Genomic DNA, 21,728 nt, shown 5'->3' with positions numbered 1-21,728 from the left:
CCCAAGCCCCTCTCCAGGTTTCCTGCAGCCCCTTTAGGCACTGGAGCTGCTCTAAGGTCTCCCCTTCAGGAGCCTTCTCTTCTCCAGGCTGACCCAGCCCAGCTCTCTCAGTCTGGCTCCAGAGCAGAGCCGCTCCAGCTCTCGCAGCATCTCCATGGCCTCCTCTGGCCTCGCTCCAACAGCTCCACGTCCCTCTTGTGCTGCTGCCCCAGAGCTGGATCAGGGCTGCAGGGGGGGTCTCCCCAGAGCACAGCAGAGGGGCAGAATCCCCTCCCTGAGCTGCTGCTCACGTTCTGGGGGTGCAGCCCAGCACACGGGGGTTGGTTCTGGGCTCAGTTGCACACTGAAGCTGGGTCACAGTGGACTTCTCATCTAGCAACACCCCCAAGTCCTCCTCCTCAGGGCTGCTCTTAATCCATTGTCTGCTTGTCTGTGTTTGTGCTGGGAGTTGTCCTGACCCAGGTGCAGGACCTTGTACTTGGCCTTGTGGAATGATTGGTTTTCCTTTTGTTTTGGAAAGTAATGTTGCTACAGACTGTAAAATTGTTAACTGTAAATGTCATGAAGGTATTTTAGAGTAATAAATACATATATGGTAACGAAAAAACCTATTGGATTCATAACCAGTGATACGCAGCTGGGAGCAATGGTGCATACAGTTCAAATGCAAGTATGGAGCAGACTTGTGTTAATTTTCTCCATTTAAATGGTTACTCTAAGTAACAAGGCTTTAAATGATTTGTTGAATAAGTGCCCCAAATGGTTTGGGCATCCTTTTCACTGCTGCAAACATTATGGGTTTGTTTCCTCAGATGTCAAATTTCTGTGCTCCCTGGCTTTGTTTTCGAATGGCAGATACATATTACAAACTCTCGGAGCTTCTCCTTAGCCAGCATTTCAGCATCTCCTGCTTGCGTTTTCCCATCAGATTCCTCAGGCAGTAGGGATAAGAAATGTCTGAATTTACTGTTTCCCTCCACCACAGGACCAGACTGATGACCTGATAGACATTGCGTGGCACATCTTTGGATGTGATTCTCCCTGGTCTTTCCCAAGTCAAGGTGGAATTGCTCAGAAGGTTTGCTGCAGTAGTCTTCTATCCAGTCAAGAAGAGGTTATTAATTTGAAAAGCAATGATTTGACAAAGCCTCGGGGAAGGGAGTTGCACAGCAGGGCACTTGAACATGCGTTCTGTACCCAGATAGTTCATGTAGGTGGGTAGTACACAAGCTAATGTGAATAACAGATAAGGAAATTAAACCAGCTAACTATTATTTTTAATGTCAAGAACAAAAGGAGGAAATGGATGTTACCTTCTTACACTTGCTTCCTCAGCATGTAGCTCTGAACTGTGATTAAAACCGACACACTGGATCTGTGGCAAGGGGGAAGTGCAGTGCTGCATCCGTCTGTGCCCGCCTCACCACCACCCTCTGAGGAGCTTTACTTGAGCGTGGCTGGCTGAAGCATGAGTGACAAGCGAACGTTAGAAGGCTCTTGGCTAACTTGTACAACTTTCTGTGTCTTACAGCAGCCCGTACAACTTGCAGCAGGGAGTAGGAAGCTTGCAGAAGAGCAGACTTGCCCAGCTAGTTGAACTCGTAAACGCAGCCTGGGCTACCTCAACCTGCTCTTGTTTGAAGAACTGAAAATAGCAGCCGGGTCCTGCTGGCGGTGGGACTCTTCTCCTGCTGTTACTCTGCTCACATTGCAGAGTCTCTTGCTTCCTTCTGAGTGTTTTTTGAGCCCAGGACTCCCGCATAGCTCTTGCAGAGTTGTGTGGCTGATACTGACAATTGTGGTTCTGCCGGCTGTGCTGTTGGGGAGTGACAGAGTTTTCTTTACTCCCAAGGACGCTGTCAGTGGGTTTGTTTATCTGAGACAGGAGATATTCCGTCCATGTTCAGTAGGGAAGTGAATTTGATCCATATTTTATTAGTCATCCTCATTGCAAAATTTTGTGTAGAAGCCAGCTGGGAAAGCTCTGTATCCTGAAAATCCATGTTGGTGGATGAGTCTGCACTGAGCTCTTGCAGTGCTAGTGAGAAATCTGAGCTCTCTGCCCCATGGTTAACAACAATTTGATGCGACAGGCCAAGGGGAATGGCTTGAACATGCCCGAGGGGAGACTGAGCTGAGCTCTTAGGCAGAAGCTCTTCCCTGTGAGGGTGCTGAGGCGCTGGCACAGGGTGCCCAGAGAAGCTGTGGCTGCCCCATCCCTGGCAGTGCTCAAGGCCAGGTTGAACACAGGGGCTTGGAGCAAGCTCCTCCAGTGGAAGGGGTCCCTGCCTGTGGCAGGGGTTGGAACTGGATGAGCTTTAAGGTGTTCCAACAGAAACCATTATAGTGTTCTGTGATGGTTCTCTTCCGTTTTGGAGGAAAAGCTGTCCAATTGGCCTTGATGAAATATATGAAAGTTGCCTTATTATTGTGACTCCTCTTTTGGTTTTAACTAAGACCTCCTTTAAACAGGAGAATTTTGGTTGTTATTTTCTCAAGCAAAGCTGCGGTTTCACCTCATTTTCCCCCATTTTCAGCCCTCTGTGCACAGATGCTGCTGTTTGGTTGCTTTTTAAGCTTAGGGCTGATTTTCTAAGAGTAACTTCTACCACACAGATAAGATCTTTTGTGTGGTGAAATGTGCTTGCTAGGAGATGAGTAACGAGTACCAGAATTTTGCCAAATGACGATGGAAGGGACATTAGTTAAACAACATGTTAAAAATACTTCTTGTTACAGCACATGGCATTCCTAATTGCTTTAGCTGTGTACTTGTTCCAGAAACCATTTAAACTAGGATATGGGCCTTTACTTACCTGTAAGAGGAAATTAACCTTTTCAGTTTAAAGGATTATTTAAGAGGCTGTGGGCTATGGTGCTCTTCTAAAAGCTGTCCGAACGGCATACAGGTGCTCATAGAATTTGTTTGCTGTGCTTTGGGCTTAAATGATATGGAAAACAACATTGAAAGTTGCATCTGAGCCACGGAAATTGGGTTTCTTAACTTTATCCCAGCCAAAACCAGGACAAAGTCTCAGGCTTCTGGTAAGGAGGAGGCAAACATCAAGTGTTTTGGGGAGGCAGAGAATTACAGATAGCATGCTGCCAGACTGGCTCCATTGGGTGAAAGGAGCTTCTGATGGCTCTTGTGAGGCTTGTATTGATCTGGTTAGGTTTTAGTTTAATTTCTTAATCTTACCAGGATTTCAGGAAGCAGAATTTCAACCCTGGTGCCTGCCCTCAAGAATGAAGTGCTTACAACCAGTGTTTGTGCTTCTCACTTGCATTTACCTTGAGAGTCTCTTTTTGACTGTGATGGATCGTGGCTACTTGGACATGCTGCCTTCTTGAAGATGGCTCTTGCGCCTGATCTGCCTAAAATCTTGAGGGTGCCTGTAGTTCAAGGTGCAGCTGTTGAACAATTAAACAATTCACTTCGAAATCTAGGCTGGAATCTAGAAAGGTTTAGTTTGGCAAGTGTTTCTCCCTCCCCTGTATCAGCAAGCTGATCTGTTGCTGTGTGCAGTCAGTACCACGGTTTAGATGAAAGTCACGCTTTTACTGTCTTCTGTGTTTATTATTTTTCTAAATGTACTTTGGGGGAGGAAGTTCAACAAAACACTATATTCTCAATGTGGGCTTGAGCTTTCTGACTTCCGGCTCTACAGCTTCTAATTGTGCAAGAAGCAGCTGAAATATTAGCTCTGTCTTGTTCATGTGCTGCAGCTCAACTAGAATTACAGTGCACTTAAGTTTCTTTGTTTTGGCTTCCACTTGTATTTGCATGTGGTATGCCTCAAGTTCATATATAGGGAATCTTTCCATAGTCTAGAGTCTTTTTCTTTTGAGAGAGCTTGAACCAACTGGGTAGCTCTTGTGCTGCAAGGAGAGGAGTATAATTTATTATTGCTTTCTTTAGCAGATTGCTCAATCTCCTCATGCGTAGAGCTGAGATTGCCCAAATTCCAGGACCTTACAGGATATGGATGTTTTCAGACACTGCTGCTCTAATGTGAATGGATCCAGGAAGCCACTTTGTTTTACATGATCAAATTAGGATATCTTTTTGATAACTGGTAATTTCATAAGCAGTTGGGCTCAGTAGGTCCCTTCCAACCCAGGGTATTCTATGATTCTAATTAAAGCTTTTAGTAAAGGGAATTACAGCAAACCACGTGGTTGACTCAAAAGCATGTGAGTAATCCGTAATAATCAGTGAACCAACCTAAGCCTGGCGTGGTGTCCCCTGTGGAGTGCTTGGAGAGCTTGAGGCCTAGCAGTGGTGCCTGCATAGTGTGAGAGAGGAAGCTCTGCTATGGCAGTATGTATTTTTACAACCAAGATGTTGAAATCATTTAGTAATTGTTGGAAATGCTGCTGGAACTTGGAAGTCATCAGTAGCTCCGTCTTTTAGAGATACTTTTATCTGCCTTTATGATGGCTTTTAGATAAAGACGATATGGGGTGTGCTAATCCTGGGACTCTGTTATCAAACCATGAACCTTAAACTTATATTTTACCCTTCCTGTTAGCATTGTGAAAGTTGATACTTTCTTGTTGAGAACAAAAACATGCTAGAAGCAGAGACCCTGTGTAGGGATGTGGCAGTGCCAGCTTTTAGTGCCGCTCATGCCAAGTGTTTGCTGCCAGTGCTCTTAGGAAGAGAAGCTAACATTTGCAAGCCTTAATGGCAGCAGTTATGTTCTGAGACATCTATTTAGGTGCCTAAAGAGATGAAGTGACTTGAGTACAGAGAATCCAGTGGTGTTCCTTCCCTCTGGCAAAATGGTGGAACAGATGTGCTGGAGTAGGTGGATGTATTCTCAGAGGTGGGTTGGGAGCACAGAGTGTTCTTGCATGGAAGGTCAGCATGAAGTTGTCCCTTAAGGCTTACTGAAGGTCTTCAGAAACCCTCATTGCTCAGAAATGCTCTTATACATGACTGATTAAAAACAATAATCCAAACCTAAATTTCTGTCCAATTGCACAGTTTCCAGCTGATCTATTCTGTTTATACACCAGATTATAGACAGTTATAAAATATGTAATATTTATGCATTAATTGTAGCCCTTGGAGTATTTCCAGGCTATTTTCATATATATATTTAGGCACTATTTCAAATAAGCTCCTTCACGTCTCTTTTCTTCCAGCCTTCCCCACCCCCAGTTTAGCTCTGCTTGTTCCTTCTGAGTGTTAACTGTAACGCTGAAGTTGAGCAGAACCTAGAAAAGGTCTCAAGTGATAAATGCAGCAGACTGACCAGAACCTGAGGTCCGTTTTTCATCTCTTTTAAGGTGAAGAGTGCGGCACTGCCACTCCGCAGTGATCCAGTGTGTGCGTAGTGAAGTTGTAACCCATGGAAGTGGGTTAAGAGCTAATCACTGCTGTCAAGGAAAGGAATGATTTGTGTGTTTACTACAGAGCTTCCTTTCAAGTAGTTTTGAAGTGTTTTGAAATGTTAAAAGTCATGCAGTATCCATTGTGATAAATGGCTGAAATGGAGTGAAATGGCCGAGGTGTCACAGCGAGCAGGTGACAAAACAGAAATGGGAATTTGGGATCTCTCGTAGTGCTGGGCATGAGCTCGGTGCTACTGAGCTCCCAAAGCCCACTGCTTCTTCAGGGCCCTGCTCTTAGATGTTGGGCAGGAAGCTGGTCAGAGTGCAGAGTCCAGCTTCGGCCTGTTCTGATGCTGCTCTGGCCTTTAGCAAGAGGCTTTTCCTGTCTTCCAGGAACCTGGTACTGCACACTACGAGTGTATTTAATGGGTAGCAGGCCATTTGGGGTGTGGTGGGTAGTCATTTCAAAGGTACCACTGCTTGATTCCAGGAGATGGCAGGAGCTTGGTGCTCAGAGGTTGTGGTTAATGGAAAGGAAGTGTTTATGTATAAACACCTGCGTTACCCAGGAACTTGGTAAGTTGTGGTGGCTTTAAAAGGGCTCATGATGCATCCTGAGATGTTCAGATCCCCCATTATGGTGTATCTTCTCTTCCCCCCCCACCATCTCGCTGCTTGGTGTCTGCTTCTACAGAGTTGTTACAACGTACTGGACACAGGCAGTTGATCTCACCTCCAAAAGCAGTTGTATAAATGAACCTTGTTCAGGATTGATACAAGAGGTTTTGGACAAACTATATTATGAGGAGCTATATGTGTGTATTATTGTGTTATGGATTTCCTGGCTTTTGCTGCATTTGAACGTAATTCAAAGCCTGTCTGAATTTTACCTTTTCCAAAGGTAAATGTTTTCTGTGCCTTAATCTAAATGCAGTCATTTTGGTCTTGCTTGGAGGCAATGTGTGAAATTTTCAGCAGTGCTATTTGAAAGAGGACTGAACATAAATTGATACAATGCCTTCTGTTGTTTAACAGAAAAAGCAGAACGTCTGTGCTGCAGCAGCGTGAGGTATCTAACCTATCTTGGAAAGATAAGCAGGGTTATTGATGTGTTGGGCTGATAACTTCTACAATGCTTAGGTTTTCCTGGCTGATTTTTGACTAATTCGACTTACCAAATTATGTTCTGTATTTCTTAGTGAAGAACCAGTTTGACATCTCCTGTTTATCTTACAGCATGGAGCAAAAATCTGCTATAGCCCTGATACTCTTACTTAACATAACTATTTTTGCCTTTGGAAATAAACACGCTATTATTGGAAATCATTGGTAATAGGCCAGTTCAATGATAGCTTTTCTCAGGGCCTGAACTTAGGTAATTACTGCTGTGTAAAGTGCAAGTTTAATTTTAGTCCACGTATCTTTCTGTATTAGAAGGTAATTCATTCCCTGCACTCTTTAATAAGCTGTGCTCGGTGATGATAGATGGAAAAGATTATATTGTATATTGGCAGGATGATGGTCAGCTGCAGTTGCATTTGGAAGCATCACCACCTTAACAACACGATAACATCAGCTTCATTAAAGATTTGAAGGTATCTGTTGTTGAATGGAAACTTTAGAGAGTGGCTTTTTCTCAAGGCAGCAAGAGGTATTTTACCGCAGAAAGATTGTGTGGCTATTTTTAGCCCTGGGTACTGGTGAGGTGGAACAGAATATTTTTAGAGCTGTAGAAAATGCAGCCACTCAAGCTGGGCTCTTTTTTCACTCCAGCTCTGTCAGGTTTTTCCAAAATAAAGAAGAAAATTGGTAGGAAATGGTGGGTTTTTTTATGCATCACTATTACTTATATAAGTAATATATTTGTCATCTATATACACACTGATGTATAGAATTCATATGCACATTCATGTAGAATTTTAAGTGTTTTAGTCCTGTGAGTGCTACTGTCATGTATTAAAATAGGTTTTGCTGAAATTTGGAAAACTCATTACTCATGTGCAATGTCTTAACAAAATATACAACCTGCACTGCATAATTGGGTCACTCTCACTTAATGTATACCAATCCCATATGCTGTTTGGATCATTGCTTGAGTGAGGTAAGCATGGAATAATGCAGGAAAGCGTGGTGATAGTGAATTGGTAAGAAGAAATAGCTGTGAGGAAGAAACTGCTCTGTAATGTTTCTGCAGCATTTTAGGCTTTTTAGACTGTGTTGTGCTAACGCTGGGGACCTGCAGAGACAACAGACCCGAGCTTGTGCTGGTCCACCGAGTGTATGTACATGTTTACAAGGAAATGCAGATTTTATTCATTACCTTTCCTGGATTTAAGCTGGATGAATGAAGAAGTAGCAGATACTCCCCTCTGCCCACCCCCTTCCAGCACCCCCTCAAAACCAGTGTGATTTTGGTAAGATGAGAAGTGGATTTTATGCATCTTGTCTGAAACTCTCCTTGTTGACACACATTTAATTACCCAGGTCTGCTTGAAAAGCTTTTTATTATACTTTCAAAACCTGCCCTTTCAGATTTGTGAATTATGCAGGCAGGTTTTTAGCAGCCAGGTAAAGTGATGCTTGTGATTCGTGGCATTTATTCTTCAGTGACTCTCTTTGGGTTCTTTACATGTAAATGAAAAAAGTCCATTAGACATTGGTGGACTGTACCTCCTTGTTGAGGTTGCAAAGGAGACGTGGCCTGTGAACCACTCCTGACTAATCCTCTGACTCTGTACCATTTGCAGAGTGCTGAAGAACAGGTTATAAAACTTTATAATTCATAGTTAACAAAAAAGCCCCAAACCCAACCCCCCAAACCCATTCCTGGCAACTTTAAGAATATTCATATTAACTCTGTTCTCCTGGCTAGATTCCAGCTTTATTAGATTAGAAAGTCTATTTTAATCCACTCAGTTTTCAACTGCAGATCTATTTTTGCCTTCCTTTTGTTAAATAATAATAGTTGTTTGCAGGGCGTTGGTTGCCATCAAAATGATTTTCTTGTAGAAAACTCTATATTTGTGTGTTTCTGGTTTTAATCATCCTCCAGAACTTTGAAAGGAGATGATGTGCTTGACTTGCCAGGATCTGTTCGGTGGTGTTAAACACAGCAGATACAGCAGATGAACTAATAGAAATCTGTTAGCTTTTCTACACTCTCAAATTCCAGATTTCCACTGTCTCTTCCTTAAGAAGTCTGAAGTCCTTGGAAGTAGAGGAGTTTATATAGTCATAGGTAAGCTTAGCATTTAATAGTGAAGCTGCTACATTAGCTCTGTTTCATGTGTTTTGTTGAAATTCTTGTGCATTGTTTGTAGGATAAATAGGTCTAAGAAGAATAGATATGGGTATGAAAAGATTGAGCAAAACCATATGGGAGTAGATTAGAGAAAACCACAAAGAGAAAACATATTTCATCTCTCTTCTAGAGGATGCTTTTGGCTCGGTTTGCTGCATTTCTCCTTCCTCTTAGGCAAGCCTCAGAGGCACAAACAAGGTCTTCCTCCCTAACCTGCCCCTTTCGTGTCCCTCATACTCCCCATAACAAACGCTTTCACAGCCTTAGTTTTTGCAGGTGAGGCAGCAAAGTCAGCAGGCAGTTGGTTTTCAAGTGCAGCAAGAGTCTTTACAATGCTGTTGACTTTTCCTTGCCATATTTAACTGAATTAACTTCCCATGCCTTTGTAATGGAAGGTGTATTTTGCCCTCCCTTCCTTTTGGTCACCTGGCTGCCAACACTGCTATGGAGTGGGTTCCCTGGCACAGGTGGTGGGAAGTTAGCCTGGTGTCTTGGTGGTAGAGTGGCAATGGTGGGGTTCAGCCGAGAGCTGGAAAAGGGAAGTAATGCTTTTAACCACCACAGCCCTTGTAAAACTTAGCTGTGCTTTCCAATGTGATAGCCTGGTATTTTCACTGTTGTTCCTGGCCTCTTTTACAAGTCCTTTTGTGCCTGTGTTAAACTGATTCTGTTTGTTGTTTGCATAGTTTGTTCTTGCCAGTTCTTAATATCATGCTGAATGTAAAGATTAAAATTATATCTTTATAATGGTCTGAAATGTGCCTGTTCCTAAAGGCTAGATTTACATGTGGTAGCACACACTGAACTGGGCAATTGGTGTAAAATTTGCTTTGTCCAGTTAGTTCCACATCCAAGGTGTTAGAGCTGTATCCTAAAGCTAGTTGAAGAGCCTGACCATAGTTTAGAGTAAGGTAGCTTCTTGTCTGCCTTTCTTTGTCTCTACTTCTCGATCTGTCAAGAGTTTTGAAATATTTTGATTGGCTTTTGGATCATCTTTTCTTAATTAACAAGTTGTTTCTTCCTTCTTTGCAATTTGGCCATGCTCCCGTGGTAATCACAATGATTGCTTGTACACAAAAGCAATGTATTGGCAACATGGCATGTGTATATTAATGCTGGTTTGCAGCAAAGAAAACATCAAGCAGCATGTGATGAAGTATATCTCCAGTCACTGAAGACCACTGATCTATCAGCTCATAGACTTTGGCTTACAGTTATTAAGATGAGTGCATATGAAAAGAAGGGGTATTGGAGAGTGGCTCTTTACAAGGGCATGTAGTGATTGTACAAGGGGGAGTGGCTTTAAACTGGAAGAGGGTAGATTTGGATTAGACATTAGGCAGAAGCTCTTCCCTGTGAGGGTGCTGAGGCGCTGGCACAGGGTGCCCAGAGAAGCTGTGGCTGCCCCATCCCTGGCAGTGCTCAAGGCCAGGTTGGACACAGGGGCTTGGAGCAAGGTGCTCCAGTGGAAGGGGTCCCTGCCCGTGGCAGGGGTTGGAGCTGGGTGGGCTTTAAGGTCCCTTCCAACACAAACCAGGCTGGGATTCTATGAAGTTAATAGCCCGCAGAAGAGGAAATGTTGGGAGCCTTTTTGTTCTTAGTCTAAACTGATAGTGTTGAAGCCAACCAGCCTCCCCCAACTCCAACACCTCACCTCCCTTTTCTTCATTTTAGGTGGATTCTAGTTAAGAGTAACTTCATTCACTGCCATGTGCACAATGCAGATACTGGTAATGCTTAGCGGTGTTTCTCTGGTATTTTAATGGCTATGAGTTTGAAGTGGCGATTTCTTTTGTAAAGATTTTGATTCAAGCTATTTACTACCTTATAGATGTGCTACAGCCACAGCTCCTGAAGAAAACAGGAATTACAAAGCTCCCGTGTCAGCCCTGAAGAATGTACTTCCGAATTTTCTGCCTTTGTAATGTGTAAATCATGCAAGAGCATGATGAAACTGAACATAGAACTTAGACCCCCACTTTTCAATATCACACATCACTGTGTGACAAAAATACATCTTGCATTAATACCAGCCAGTAACAAATAGAGGAAAACTCCAGTTGTGGCAGTCATCCCACCGTAATTCCCTGTGCCATAGTTTTCCTGCTGTGCAGTGACTTTCAATTCCTCCTGTTTGTTTCCTGTATCACATGCTTGATTCTTTCAGTTGAGGATGCTGCGAAAGCAAAGCAAGCAGAAAGATGAGCAGTTGAAAGATTGCTTGGGAAATGTGGGCCTAGGCCTTCTTTTTTTTTTTTGGTAGCTGTTGTTTAGCATCTTTGGATAATTGTTTCAAATGAAAGTTAAACATTCAGCAGCTTTGTCCTTTAATTAAAGGTGGTGGAGTTCACAACAAAAGTTCACAAAGACCTTCCAGACAGTTTCTAATAAAGCCAGAGCTGACAATTTCCAGGGTAAAGAAACAACACATGGGAGGAGAATAAACCCAACAGAATAAGGCTGCATTTAATCCTGTAAAAATCTGAAAGAATAACTGAGTTCATTCAGTTCTCTGGTCTGCAGCGCATTGACTTTGCTAATTCTTCTGTTGAGTACAGTACATGGTTCTGATCCTTCCATTTATAGCTAAAAATAGGTACAAAATGATATTGAAGACCAAATATTGTTATGGGTTTTCATTGTTAATTGTATACATTGTGCTTATATTTCCTGCAAATCCCTGCACTGTGGTACCACAAGTGGCAGTTGTCTGAGGCTCAGCGTGGTTCTCACTTGAAGAAGTGTAGTCGAAAAGGTATTAAAGTAAAAATAGAAGCAGGGTACTGTAAGCATGAGCATCTGAACAGTAACACGAGGCTGCACCTCAGCCCGGATGCTGCTTTGGACGTTACAGTACAGCTTATTATTGAGGAAAAGAAGAAATATATGCATATAAAATACAAACATTTATATAACTGGATGCTTTTAAATAGGTTTTTCACAGAGGTTGCTGTTTGGTCTATATTATCTGTTCATCTGGCTTTTGAGCAACTGATAATGAACTGCGTGTGGTTGTTGCATATAATGTAATAAAATGTACAGATCTCTCAGCATTGTCATACGAGAAAGAAATAAATGTAATCTGGTGAGATTGCTGCTGTTAATATTTATATAAAGTCAATGTCTTTTCTATTGTTGGTTCCAACCTACCACATGCTGTTTTTAAGAAAGTCTCTGAAGTATCACCCCGAAGTAGTCACTCATCTGTCAGTCAGGGATGAGTCAGGAAGTGGGTTATAGTAAAACAAAAAATGATGAATTTACCCAGTGTTTAATACACAATATAGTTATTCATAACCTTATAACATTATTGGGAATAATGAAATGGAATGGCAAGCTTCTCACGGCTTTACTGCGTGTGTTGATGGGCATGTTGGACTGTTGTCTGGGGAGATGCTCTTCCTTTAAATGTAATTCTGTTTTTCAGAAAAGCCATTTTCATTGCCAGTGTGTGTGGTTGTGTACTGCAGTGGTGCCCGCAGCCCTGGGGAAGGGATGTGATTTAGATACAAGCACTGTCTGGGAGGTATCTAACATTACTTTGGTTTTCAGCAGGTGCTTGATGCGCTATGGAGCACTGTGGCACAGAGCTGAAGGACTCTAAAACCAGATTTCATGCTTGTGTATCTCATGAGTTGTTTGCATGTTCAGTATTTGGTGCATTTAACTCTGTGTGTGTTGCACTTCTCGATCACTCTCTGCTTTCAGAGGCTAATCCATGATCTCTTGTGTTAAAGGAAATAAAAAAGTGATTGATGAGAATTCCTAAGGCTATTTTAATCTGATATCAAAGAACATTTAGCGTTAAGTTACCATGACTGATGGAAAGTCGTGAGCTGATTTGTCTCAGCTTTGCTGTTATCTGTATCACTTTTTTAAATGCCTGCTTTCTATGCATATAGAGCTTGTTCATTGTATTTTTATTTACAGGAGGGTTGAAATGGCAACTTTCTTGTTGGCTCTAAAATTCTTTACAGAAACAGATGTGTGTTGTACTGTTGGGCTTGCTATAAACTCTATGTGTATATGTTGACACTTAAATGAAAGGAGATGTTCTGTTAATTATTCTCCATTTGGTGTTTGTAAAGTGATGATCTCTTGTTTCCTTCCAGCCTCAGATAACAGCCAGCGCTTTCGAGAAACCTGCTTTGCGTTTGCACTGACGCCACAGCAAGTGCAGCAAATCAGCAGTTCAATGTGAGTCTGATCAGTAGTATGGCATTTAAATAGAAAGAGATAAGCCAAGGAACTAGGTTATCCTGTCTTTCATTTTGAAACGGGTTCTTAAAGAACACAGGTGTGTGTGTAGATTCCCTCTTCTGGGGAATTCTTTTCTCCTTTATACGTAAGCTGATGGAGAGCAAAAGGATGAGGAAGAGAGAATGAAATACCACCACTGTCCAGTGACTGTTGGGTAGGTTTCTCTTGCACGAAGTGCTGTAGAAATATATAACTCTCCTTCGTGCAGCCCTTTGTCAGATCCTTTGTCAGATCCTTTGTCAAGTTCTGTGTTTAGTCACTATAAAGATGGTACTTCATGATGACCCATCAGTTTTCCTTATGCTGTACAAAGCAAAAAGAAGTTACAGAGCTCAGGTGAGAATGCAGTTGGTAGATTTACTTTGACTAATAGAAAATAGACCTTTTAATGTGTATTGAGAGTGGTGATTTGACTGAGCAGAAGGGAAGAGTGGTATGCATTGCATATACGAGAAAGTGTGGTTTAAATTCATTGAACTTAGAGCAAAGTCGGAGAAAGCATTGATGAACCTGTGTGTAAACAGTATGTTTTAACCCGTGTTCTGCTATTTCTAGGGATATTTCTGGGACCAAATGTGACTTCACAGTACAGGTCCAGCTAAGGTATGTGTTTGCATCGCCTGTCCTTGATGCTGTTGTTTTCCAAAATACATGAGATCTCTGCTACCCAGTAGGTCAGGCTTTCCTTTGTGGAGGAGAGTCTCATCCTGTTGTTTTCCTGAGGAAAACTTCCTGTCAGCTGCTTTGAAAAGGGCAGACTTAGCTACTCGTCCCTGTTACATGCAGCTTTCCAAAAGTTGCTGGTGGCCTGATACCTGGCATGTCAGAACACTTCATGGAGCCTATAGATAACATACATGGTAGATTACTGGGGCTTAACCTGTAGGTTATTTTAGAGGTTTTGACAAATGTAAGTTGATGAAATCCTATGTATCCCTGTAATTCCATGGAGGGCTGTGAGCACAGCTGACTTGGATTTTGCTCCTGTCAAAAACATATGTCTTGCCTTTCATCCCGCTGTCATGCCTGTGTGGTGAGCTGTAACTTGCCAGTCAGAAAGCAACTGCTTTGAGTCTTGCTTGTTGGGATACCTTCTGCTGATCAGCAAGTTGGGTTGGCTTGGTGTGGGGTGAGATGGACAAAGCAGTGAGGAGGACATGAGGGAACAGAGGGACAGAAGGTAGCTCCCCCTCTTTGAGAGCAGCAGCCTGTTAGCTGGGTTCAGTAGCCGTACCCTGATGTGATGGTACGTTTGCATGGATGGCACAGGTCCCCTGGAAGAAATCCAGTGGAGCTGTAAGAGGCTCTTTTAGGTCCTTTGAATGCCTATTGTCTACGGGCTTGGCCTACACACATTTGGTAGGACAAGGAAGGGTGTGTCTTACTTTAGTTCCAGCAGCAAATAAGCCTGAACTTAAGTAAATAAATAAAACTGCCTGAACTTTTGTAGGAGGCTTGACATAGGCACAAGGATAACATCTGATGCTGTGGCTGAACAGCTGCCTGCTTTACTAAAGCTGGAGGAGGGGGAGTTGAAGAGATTGGGCTTTTATCAAGAGGTCAGGCTGGAGAGCTGGTAGGAAAGAAATTGGGATGATCTGTCTCATGTAACAGGAACCTGCAGATCACAATGAGTAAGTCTGAGGAATTCAAGAAATCTGAGGAGGAACCTACAACCATCTTAATCCAAACCTGTAATGTTGGGGGGCTTTCCTGCTTAATGATCGCTACAGCTAATCTGAGGGCTGTGTTTAGCAAGATCTGTCACGCTGTCATAACTCAGAGGAAAAGACATTCCTTCCAGAAAGAGATGATTTTTAAATCACTTCAAAAGTGAAGGATGACAGAACTTCTTTGCTTTTAGGTTTTGCTTATCGGAAACCAGTTGTCCACAAGAAGATCACTTCCCACCCAATTTGTGTGTGAAAGTAAATGGGAAACCATGCAGCCTTCCAGTAAGTAAAGTGTTATTTTGATATATACATTTGGATAGCATTATTAGGGTCTGTCTGTCAGAAATCAGCTTTTATGGTCTGGTATCTCTCTCCTTAAATTGAAGAGGGAGCACAGTTCAGGTGAGACCCAGCTTTTATCAGGGCAGGGTTGTGGTAAGAGGGGAAACTGGCAAAAGCAGTATTGAATCTGTTTCTTGCTGAGGGATTAAATACTTTGATTTCTAGGGCTATCTTCCACCAACCAAAAATGGTGTTGAACCAAAGCGACCCAGCCGACCAATCAACATTACCTCACTCGTCAGGTTGTCTACGACGGTACCAAACACAATCGTTGTTTCATGGACTGCAGAAATTGGAAGAGTAAGTAACTTGGTGCATCATGCTGCTTAAAGCCTATTAGTTTCTGCCTTGGCATCTGTTGGAAAGATCTGAAAGATAAGCTGATTTAATTGTGCAGAAAATCCTTGATGGTTTTGCACTAGACTCTTCCTTTTGATTGTATTACTTTATGCTAGGCAGATAGGACGTGCTCCCTTCGAGCAGTAGCCCTCAAATATTTTGGTGTGATCTCTCCCTTTTTACCCTTGCCCCCCCGTCTCTGAGCACCGAGAAGATAATAAGAGCAAGCCATCCCATAAACCTTTTCTTTGCATATTTAACTTCACACTACAAGGTTTGCCTGATTTTAGGGTCTTAACAAACCTTATCTTGGCTTCAACTTGTATCTAGCACATGACATCCAGTACAGGGTGGTCTTTCCTAACTGTAAATGTGGACACAAAGCCCAGCAACTCAGCAGGGCCCAAGAGATTTAATTTGCTCTTTTTACGTTTCTCTTCTCACAACTGCTACCCTTATACTTAATATTTAAAAAGTCGTGGTTTTATAACTTTGTGTCTGTGGGGAGGATGTTGGGAGTGGTATTATAAAATTGCTGATGTTCCACTGGACTAATTAAATCTGGAACATGCTGCAAAAGTTACTTCAATAAATTAGTCCATGAATTAGTGCACTGCTTTCACTGATGGCAAAAAATGTGCTGGTTGTGCAGCATAGGGCCAACATGTACTTGAAAAAGCGGCTTTGCCGTTGCAACCATCCTGTTTTCAGAAGGCCCGAGAATTGTCCTGAGATGAAACCTTGTCCAAGAATTCGTCAGTGTGCAAAGCCCAGGATTCCTGAACCAGTGTGGAAAAATGCTTACAGCCCATTCATGCACAATAGCCAGTTGTAAAACATCACGGCGGTATTTCATGATGGATTTCTTGTGGAGCGTAAAACAGTCTCCATTCAGATTGAGTATAAATGATGGATGAATTCTTCCTTTAAAAGCCTTCTCTTACCTAATGAGAACTGCAGGTATCAGAAATGAGCCTTTAAAAATGAACCCGCTCTGGTTTACATTGTGGAAGTGCCTGCATGGAAGTTGGTGAATCCTGGCTATTGCTCTGAATACAGGGCTGCACTCTTGCTTAAGAATACTGGTGAGGGTTGAGGGCAAAGACATGTCACAAGCCTGTGTGGACTTTAAGCCAGTCTCTTGTGAACTAGGTGGTTTCTCAGGCTTCATGGATATTCCAGTTATAAAACCCGTATTGGCTAATCTCTAGCTTGCAAAACAAAACCGGAGAGAGCGGCTAATTCTTGATGTATTAGATGAGAATTAGATGCCCTTCAGAACATCCCCACTCAGGCTCTTCCTAAAGTGATTGTCCGAGACCTTGGCAGTTGAATGTGAGGAATTGCTTTCTATTTGGATGTGCCTGTCTAGCACTGCATTTGAATTCCCCTCCTCCCCTTCCCTTAAGAGCCAGTTGCATGTCTCAACTGGTGTACGCTACCTTTCCTGAAGTCATAATTGTGATTTTTACACAATCTGTTTCAAGAGCCTTCTGTACAAGTTGCCTTGGGCGAGTTCCTAGCTTTGTAGATTCAAGCTGTCGGTAAATAATTTCACAATGTTAATTAGCATTTTTCTAACTTCTATACTAATTGAGGCATTAAGCAAGCAAGTTAAAGCAGTAGTGGTTTTTAACGATGGGAGAAACAGTCATTGTCACAATAAAATATTTAAAATGGGGTGTTTCTGATGCTGCTTCAATTTGTGCAGTTTTATGGTGAGATAGATTACTGAAATCCCAGCTTTGGATTCGGGTGGCATCCTAAATAAAGGATGGTAGTTGTCACAGTTGTATGGATTTGTTTGTTTTGTTAGTGGGAACATGCATGACAGTAGCTTGGGGAAGCCTTTCATTTGTCAATTTAAAGAGTATCCGTGCAGCTATGGGTTTAGTGAGTACTGCTTATATTGAAAAGTAATTGATGTACCCTAATGTGAGAACACAAATCTTGTCCTTTCCGGTTTGGGGGTGGGGGCAGAGAGGGGTGATGGATGCTTAATGCAAGATCACATTTTCAGGCAGACAGTTATTACCTGCTGTTGTTAGGAGCTTACAAGAAAAATGAGAGCTTCCCGAATCCCAGGCTGTGGTTTGAGATCCATCAGCGATGCCAGGAGGAGGACTCTGCCCTCCTGCTCATCCCTTGGAGGAAGCCTTACCCGTGTACAGGGGAGCTGGCAGAGTCCATGTTAAGGCTGCATGTGACCTGCTTGTGTGCCAGATTATCTTCTGTAGTGGCAGAAGTGAACATCCACAGCTTTTTACTGACACTGATAGGGAATGTTCTTATGGGCTGTGTTGAGAGTGATGGGGGAAGTGACCAAACCTTTTCCAGAGGGAAAGGACAGGCAGCTGGGAGCACTGACTTCTTGCCTGCTTAGTCTGTATTCACTAGAGTACATCTTGACCCCACTGAGCTCTCAATCTCTTTACCTGCCTTACTCCTGTTCAGCTTTGGCAGCGAGGCTAGCGTTTCATAGACAGAAAGTGCAGAAAGATAAGAAAAAGAAGGTTGAAGAGTGCTTCCAGACTGAGTAGGGAGTACCGCAGATGATAAATCCTTTTATGTTTTGCTTTTGAAGAGGCATCACTGCTGATTTCCCTGTTTGAAAACAAGCTAAGCTTTTCTTAAAATAAAAAAATAAAGAAGTTTTGATTGTATTTGATTTGACAACCTCCCTTAATTGTATTGCCAAAACTGCAGTACCCGATGTTACTGGTTTAAAAATACCCTTAAACGGGCTGTTAACTGCATGTCCCATGTTAAATGTAAAACTTCCAGAAGTGCCCTAAATGCTGTTCTAATAGCTTGGTTTGCAGCTCAATCTAATACCAGTGAAGCGTGAAGTCACTATTGTTGCATCTCTCAGGCTCCAGCCCTGTGAACTTTCTGAAGCAAAATGGGTTTTCTCTAGTCTGAAAACTTTGCCATTTAAAGTCTTGTAACTGCTTTAAAAACACAGTGCCCTGTAATCACATAACAAATTGCATAAGCATTGTACAAACTACAAGCTGTCTTTTGCTTAAAACAGTTCTTACTTTGATCTTTTGTTCTGTTTTCTAGAACTATTCCATGGCAGTCTATCTGGTAAAGCAGCTGTCCTCGACGGTGTTACTGCAGAGGTTGCGAGCAAAAGGAATACGGAACCCTGATCATTCTAGAGCACTAAGTATGTCTGATGTACTACTTGTTTCAAAAAGAAAAATAGCTTTTGTAACAGGAGGTTTGAAATAGGACTGTGCTAACTGAGGTTTGGACTTCCTACAGTTCTCTGGGTTTTGAGAATCTGATAGTGGTGTTCTTTGTATTCAGTTCCAGTTGAAAGACTCAGAGGCTTTTGTTTGTACTAGGAGCCAGGCCAGGAACCCTGTTGACACTGTGAAGGGAAAAAATGCAAGAGAATCTCTTTCAGTTCAGCCATACTGGCTTTGTTTCCTCAGAATAGGACAACTGTATTTATATAGTTAACCGGTAATTCAGTACCTCAAGCAAGGCTGGACTAAGTGCCTGATACGAACCTTGATGCCGACATACTGGAGGAAAGTCACCATCCACACAGTTTTTGTTCCTTTGGCACGATGTTGTGGAGGGGGCTGCTAGAGAGTGTCCAGCACAATGCTCCTCCCATCCCCCTTCCAAATTTGAGTGTGAGGTTTCCTGCTTTACTGTTGTCTCTGACTAGTACATGTTGGTATAAGTTTGTGTAAGAAAAATGCAAGCAAAACCTGCTTTTTTTGGGAAAGAGGGTGAAAATGCAGCACCTGACAGCTGTGGGTCATACTCTTTAATACTCAGATAATGTGCATTGTACACAGCACAGGACCTGCTCCGAAAGGGAAGGAATTAGCCCACCAGTAAATGCTGTAAAGCCAGTGGTACACAGCGATGGCATTAGCTTGTGCTAATGCAGAATGGTGATTTGTATGCACAAAAATGTAGAGTTTCCTGTGTATACAGGGTGAGAATGAGGGTGTAGGAGCAGTTCACAGAGCAGGAGGAACATGGAGCTGACTTGTTCATGTAGCAAATGACTGCACATAAACCAGTCCTTAAGCAGAGGATGGGTTGAGATGAAAGACTTCTGCAGTGCTAATATTTCACTGCAGTTATTTAAAACTCAGATTTTGTCAGGGTACTTCTGATAGCCTATTTCTCAGTTTGCTCGTCAATTTTAAATCACAGCGTTGCTTGATGAGTATTTCAGAGGTTTCCAGTGGTGCTTGTCCACGTGGGAGTTACTAACACATTTTTAATGTGCCTGGAGTTAACAGTCAAGTCAATGTGGCTCATCTTGTTGGTAGATTTTAAATAACTGTCAAGCACAAAGTTGCATGTATATGAGAAGAGACATCTCTGTATAAATACATTTTCTAGGGATCTTGGTTTAACATGAGCTTTTCTGCTTTTCACTTTCTTAAATCTTGTCATTTATGGTCTTTCTAAAGAGTAGAGACTGCTTAGGATACATACTTATTGTGTGAGCCTGAAACAATGGTCACCGCTGCTTGCTTCCAGTGCCTATGGCAAACTGAAAGTTTCAGACTGGGTTTATTTCTCTATCATCCAATTCGTGTTTGAGATCATCTGTAAAATAAACCTTTTCTTCTTTCCAATAACAGTTAAAGAGAAACTGACTGCCGATCCAGACAGTGAAATTGCAACAACAAGCTTAAGAGTTTCTCTCCTTTGTCCAGTAAGTTTTGTGGTTTTTAGTCCCTCAAAACTGATTCTGATCAAAATGTGGCTGTTCTGGGACATTTATTCAGTAGAGGTTATCTTGTGTTTGCCTGTGTATTAGCTTTGTGGGGAGAGGGACCCAGTGTGGAAGGTACCTGCCACTGTGCTTAAGCACGTGATATCCCCCTGAGAAAATGAGTATTCCATTAACTTGAAAATGCTGTTCAAAAGTGTATGTAAGCATACATTTAAATCTGTCACTTGATCATCAGAGTGTGCAGTTTGTGTCCTTGGTAATGATAAAACCGCTTTCAGTGGAATCAAAGGTAAGTGAATCTGCCGATAGAAAATCACTCTTCAGCCAGTGTCTGCAGTCAAAGAATTGAGCATCTTTTAAGTGAAGTTGATGATATGATGTACACTTTGAGCACTTAATAATGTTAGATTAAAACTGAAGCAGTCTCCTAGAGGTTGGTCAGACAGGATTTATTCCAACTTTGAAGTGGGACAGTACAGTTCCACTGAATGGAAGGTTGGACCTTAAAGGTTGGATCAGGTGATCCTTGAAGTCCCTTCCAACCTGGGATTCTCTGAACGTGGAAGAGGCAGAGATGTACTTTATCTTGACCTACACTTGTTTTTTAACCAAGCAGATACAGAGGTAAGTGGTAGTTCATACCCGGGTTTATGTTATCACGGGTAAACTGCACAACATTAATACTATGTGTGCTTTTTTGATCTTGTTTCAAGTCCCATGCACCTTCAGAATACTCGCTGTCTGTAGTGACTGACGCGGTATCTTTACTGCAGTATAGCTTTTTAACCTCTTTTGAAGGATACATCTGTTTCCTGGTTCGGTTCAATCTGCTCAAGCTTGACGTGAAATTTTCAGTTTTGAAATCTAGGAAGAAAACTAGCTTTATTCTTGCAGAATTAAAGCTTATTTCTCAAGTAATTTAGTATGTTTTTAAACTTTCCCAGTGTGAAGAGAGAAACCTTTTAGATAGATAAGCCTTGCTTCAGAAGAAGCATATTTGACATTGTGGTTGCTTTTTGTATATGCATTAGGTTATTGTAAATCCTTAAATGTGGTATTTTCAAGATCTTCAATCTTAAGACTTTCTCCATATCAGCACTGATGCTAACTAATAACACATTTATAAGGAAGATAAAACTCATGTAAGAAAAATAAAGGGATTGCATTTACAAATAATATCTTGATCTGTAAACTTAGAACCTCAGAACCTGTAATATTTCAAACCCATGAAACATGCCGCATCAAAACTGCTGCAGATGCAGAGCACTGGAGTGTTTCAGGTCCACACCTGGCAGCTGCTTTTGCTGAGCTGTCATAGCTGAATTCTTGTTGTGCTGTTAGGGCTTTGTTGTTCTAGAAAGCACAACGAGAGCCCTGCTGGGTTCCCTGTTACTCTTTAGGCACAATGGTTTTACCATTTAAAATGAGTTTCCAGTACAGGCAAAAATAGTAATCTGTTAGTAAGAATTAAATGTCTGCGGAAGTGCCTGTGTATTAATTCATTATCTTAAACTAACCTTCATACGTCTTGGAGCTACAGATTTTTACTTCACTTGTACCTGATTTGTCAGAGCTGCCACTTGAGGCGCCTGTTTTGATTTATAGATGATTCCATGGGAATGTTCTGACACATTTCTGTTTGTCTCAGTTGCCTCTGTTACTGGTAAAAGTTCTTCTGCAGTGCTTTTACATGCGTTTTTATCTCCTTACTGACTGTGATGCAGATGAGTTAGTGTTAGAGCAGGAATATCCTCTA

At 42.1% G+C, this 21,728-nt stretch overlaps 1 protein-coding gene across 4 annotated transcripts in view; it reads left to right on the top strand.

The window, feature by feature from the left end:
• The window catches only part of PIAS1 (protein inhibitor of activated STAT 1), a 62,100-nt gene that overhangs the window by 27,102 nt on the left and 13,270 nt on the right, over positions 1-21,728 (top strand). For all 4 annotated transcript variants that reach the window (XM_061371137.1, XM_061371139.1, XM_061371135.1 and 1 more), the window contains 6 exons: positions 12,754-12,838; positions 13,457-13,504; positions 14,766-14,856; positions 15,082-15,216; positions 18,322-18,427; positions 19,878-19,951. In XM_061371137.1, the coding sequence (XP_061227121.1) occupies positions 12,754-12,838; positions 13,457-13,504; positions 14,766-14,856; positions 15,082-15,216; positions 18,322-18,427; positions 19,878-19,951 (539 nt within the window). The remainder of the gene's footprint in view (positions 1-12,753; positions 12,839-13,456; positions 13,505-14,765; positions 14,857-15,081; positions 15,217-18,321; positions 18,428-19,877; positions 19,952-21,728) is intronic.

The sequence above is a fragment of the Neopsephotus bourkii genome, unplaced genomic scaffold, assembly GCF_033783945.1.
Source record: "Neopsephotus bourkii isolate Nb327-2 ecotype Australia unplaced genomic scaffold, CSIRO-AGI_Nbou_v1 NB_1572, whole genome shotgun sequence".
NCBI classification, from domain to species: domain Eukaryota; kingdom Metazoa; phylum Chordata; class Aves; order Psittaciformes; family Psittacidae; genus Neopsephotus; species Neopsephotus bourkii.
Note: the sequence above shows the minus strand (reverse complement) of the source record. Positions and strands in the feature narration are given on the sequence as shown.